General features: G+C 54.8%; 1 protein-coding gene across 1 annotated transcript in view; it reads right to left on the reverse strand.

Annotated features, from left to right (window-relative positions):
- Positions 1 to 2,023: 2,023 nt before the first annotated feature.
- The window catches only part of SHC2 (SHC (Src homology 2 domain containing) transforming protein 2), a gene marked incomplete at its 5' end in the record, with an annotated part of 16,231 nt that continues 14,384 nt past the window's right edge, over positions 2,024 to 3,870 (reverse strand). Inside the window, 2 exons of the mRNA XM_006764837.2 lie at positions 2,024 to 2,100; positions 3,677 to 3,867. Of these exons, the coding sequence (XP_006764900.1) occupies positions 3,682 to 3,867 (186 nt within the window). The remainder of the gene's footprint in view (positions 2,101 to 3,676; positions 3,868 to 3,870) is intronic.

The raw sequence follows: 3,870 nt of genomic DNA on the forward strand, positions 1-3,870 counted from the left end.
GTGGGGGGGGGGGCAGGTAATGAGGTTCGAAACCCAGCTCTGCCACCTCCCAGCAGTGTGGCCTTGGTACGCCTCCTCACCCCTCTGAGCACCCTGAGTTTGTGCAGTTCTCAGCACGTGCCTAGCAGGAGTGCTAGGTGAAACTTTTAAGGGGGTGGTGCCAGGCCTGGAAGGACTCAAGGCTATGAATGAATGAATGAATGAATGAAGTGCATTTAGACCTCTTTCTGGCCTACAAATCTCTGGAATCTGACTTCTTCACACTATTTGGTCCAACCCCCAGAGCATTCTCTCAGCCACCCCCATTCCTATCCTGCCCCCAACAGTATGTTTCCCACTTGGGAATCTTATCACCTCTGTGCTTAAAAGGTCCCCAGCAGCTCTCCCTGGCATCCAGCTTTGCCTCCGCTGTGTCCACGCCACAGCTGGCACTAGACACTCTGTGGTGATTTGCTGATTGATGCCATTTGACTGCTAATTCCATGAGGACAGCTCTGTCTTGGTCACTGTTGCATCCCCCTAAGCCACCAGAGCTTCTGGCAGATAAGAGAAGCTCAGTGCAGACAATTAAGGCTCTTAGGACGCTGGAGGAGGGAGTGTGGATGGACGGACTGATGAATGAATGAATAATAGATGGATGAGTAGGTGGGTGGATGGACGAATGGATGGATGGGTGGGTGGATGGACGGACAAATGGACCAATGGATGGACTGGTGCCTCTCAGTCTCCATGTCACTGAAGTAAGAGACATGACATCAGAGTCCCCTTCTGGCTCTACCTTCAGATGGTTTCACCCCTACTTAGGGGCAAAGCAGAGTGACTTTTACTCCCCACACCCTTACTAGGCCCCCCAGGCCTGCAGACCCGAAACCTGGGCAAGGATGTGGCCCTGGTGGGCTGTGGAGACGGCTGGGGACACCTTTGGGAGAGATGCCTCCACGTTTGGGGGCGGAGTTAGAGGAGGGTCCCCGAGTGTGGTCTCTGGGAGGGAGCGTCTCAGAATCCATGTGCAGGAAGTGCTGGAAGGTAGAAGTCAGTGCTGGAGGAGGAAGTGGGCATCAGGGAGAAGTAGGGGCTTTGAGGGTGTGGCTGTATCTCAAGAAAACGGGGAGGAAAGAAGCTGGGATCCCTGAGGGATCAGACCGTGTTCAGGGGCAAGGCAGGAGCAACTGGAGGAAAACAAGGAGCTTTTTGTCAGATATATTGGGATATCTCAAGAGAGAGGTTTGTAGCATTGGGAAGATAAATTAGGTGTTTCCAAAGAGAAATTAGGGTGCATTTAATAGAGAAATTGGGGTATTCTTATCTCTAAAAATAGAGGTATTTGAGAAATGCTGGGGGAATTCTAGGAGAGCGAACCACCCTTTTACTCCCCCTAACAGGCCCTCAGCCCCCACCTCCTCCAGCCCCCAGGAGGCCAAATCTGGTGCCACCTGGCTTTCCACTGGGGAGACTGACTGCAGCCCCCAACCAAGAGGGCCCCTTAATGTGCAGTCGGCTCACGCTCCTCGTGGTCATTCCCAAGTTTAATTACAAACAGATTCGAAATGTCCAGTGCAGGTCAATACCCCCAAGACTGCCCCCCCACTTCAACATCAGCGTGTGTCCTGGCCTGAGGACCCAAAGCACCTCAATTCTCCCTCAAAAACTGTGCACCCATTTTTCAGGTGAAAACACTGAGTTGGGCCAGAACAGGACTCCAGCTCCAGGCCAGGGACCTGGGAACCTTCCCCTCCCAGGGAGATGAGCTGAAGTCCAGCCAGGAAAAGAGACTGTGTCTCCCTACCCCACCAGGACCTCACCAGGACACTGAGGGATTTCTTTTATATATTTTCGTTAAAGGCGAGAAACGGTTCTGTCTTTGGTATGTACACCCTCACTCCAGGCAGAGGAGAGGAGGCAGGGGGCTCGGTGAGAGAGAGGGGGGTCTTGGGCCCCCATCTCCTGGCATGGTTGACCTGGCCCAGCGAAGAGTGGGCTGGAGAAGAGAGATTCAAGGCCCACGTGGAGGAAGGAGAGAAAAGGTCCAGAGAAAGGCGGTAAGGCCACAACAGGGACATCTGGGGAGCAGGGACCGGAGCCCGAGGCGGGAACCATCACCTGAAGGAGAAAGCGGAGAAGTCAAGGGTCAGCGGAGACAGCAACCAGGGACCTGGGTGCACGTGGTAGGGACTCCAAACCTTGGTTACCCTGCAGCAAAGTGACACAGCAAGGAGGCTCAGGCCCAGGGGCCCGGGTTCAAGTCCCAGCTCCTCCATTTTCTGGCAGTGTGCCCCAGGGGAGAGTCTTAATCTCGGTGCTGTTTCTTCTGCAGAATGAGAACGCTGATAACAGTGCCTGCCTCAGAACCTCATGGGAGACGTGGGGCGGTGAGCACAGTCCTTAGACACAGCAACGGCTGCATTAGCGACTATGATAATTGCCATCGGCGTCATTTCTCAGGCCACAAACAACTTCGGGGGCAGAAGGCAATCAGGTCGTACCCTGGCACATGCCACAGAGCACTGCAGATCACTTCAGGCATTCCACAGGCCCACCCCCGACTCCTGAAGCCCTTCCCCAGACTGGGAACCCCAACTCTGCCAGCAGCCAGGCTGTCTGGGGGCAGGGAGGAGACCGGCCATGAGTGGGGAGGAGGCAGGAAGGAGACCTTTGTCATGGGGATAGGAGAGCAGCCCAACCTGGCCCAGAAGCTCCTCTTGCTCAGCCCTTGGAGGAAATTTAGCAGCTTCCTTCCCCTTCGGTCCCTCCCTCCCTCCCTGAGCCCAGCTCCAGCTCCCAGATCCTGGGATCCCCAGGTCTTGTCTCTCCCTCCTCCACAAATGCAGCTCATGTCACTCTACCCCTCGCACCCCAGCTCAACCATGTCCTCTCCTGCCTGGCCCAGCCCTGAGTTCACCCCAGAGCCCTCGTCTCTCACCAGAGAGGTCCTATATCTGCCTGGCCCTCCCCCACTCAAAGCCTTCCTGTGGCTCCCCAGCACCAAAATCGAAAGGCCAAGGGTGCACCTTCTCATCTCACCACCTCCCTGGCACTCCAGCCCACAGGACCCAGGCCACCCTGGTACCCTCTTCCAGGGTGGCCAAATGCTGCTTCCTCCTGGAGTTCTTTATCACCAATTAAACAGTCACCATAACAACTTAGCCATCCCACTCCTGGGTATAGACCCACCCAAGGGCAATGAAGACACCTGTACACACATGTTCACCATGGCTGGTGATGAGTGGATAAATACAGCATGGCCCATCCACACACTGAAATATTCATCATGGAAAGGAGGTAAGTACTGACTCTCTACAACATGGATGAACCTTGAAGACATGAGGCTCAATGAGAGAAGCCAGATAAACAAAGCCACACAGTGTGATTCCCATTTATGTGAAATGTCCAGAACAGACCCATCCACAGAGACAGGAAGTGGGTTAGTATTTGTCAGGGGCTGGGGGAGGAGGTGGGGAGTGACTACTAAGGGGGACAGGGCTTCTTTGCGGGGTGATGGAATGTTCTGGAATTAAACAGGGGGACGTTGCACAACTCTGTGAAGATACTAAAAACTACTGAGGTAGCCACTGTAATGGGTAAACTGTGTGGCATGTAAATTCTTTCTCAGTTTTTAAAATGAGAAGAAGTGTGATGGATGGGTGATGGCCAGAAGCCAGCAGGGCCAAATACGCACCTGGCTCAGGGCTCCCGCTTGACCACACCCCGCAGGTGCAGCTCGCTCTCAGCAGCCACAATGGGCTGCCCGTTCTGCAGGTGGTAGTCGATCAGGTGGCTGATGCTCTCAAACAGCACATCCTTCGTCCGAACCTGTGGGGACGGTCTCAGCATCAGCACCGCCAGAGAGCAAGCTGGGGCGAGCCCGGCCTG

Source organism: Myotis davidii, unplaced genomic scaffold (assembly GCF_000327345.1).
Source record: "Myotis davidii unplaced genomic scaffold, ASM32734v1 scaffold198, whole genome shotgun sequence".
NCBI lineage: Eukaryota > Metazoa > Chordata > Mammalia > Chiroptera > Vespertilionidae > Myotis > Myotis davidii.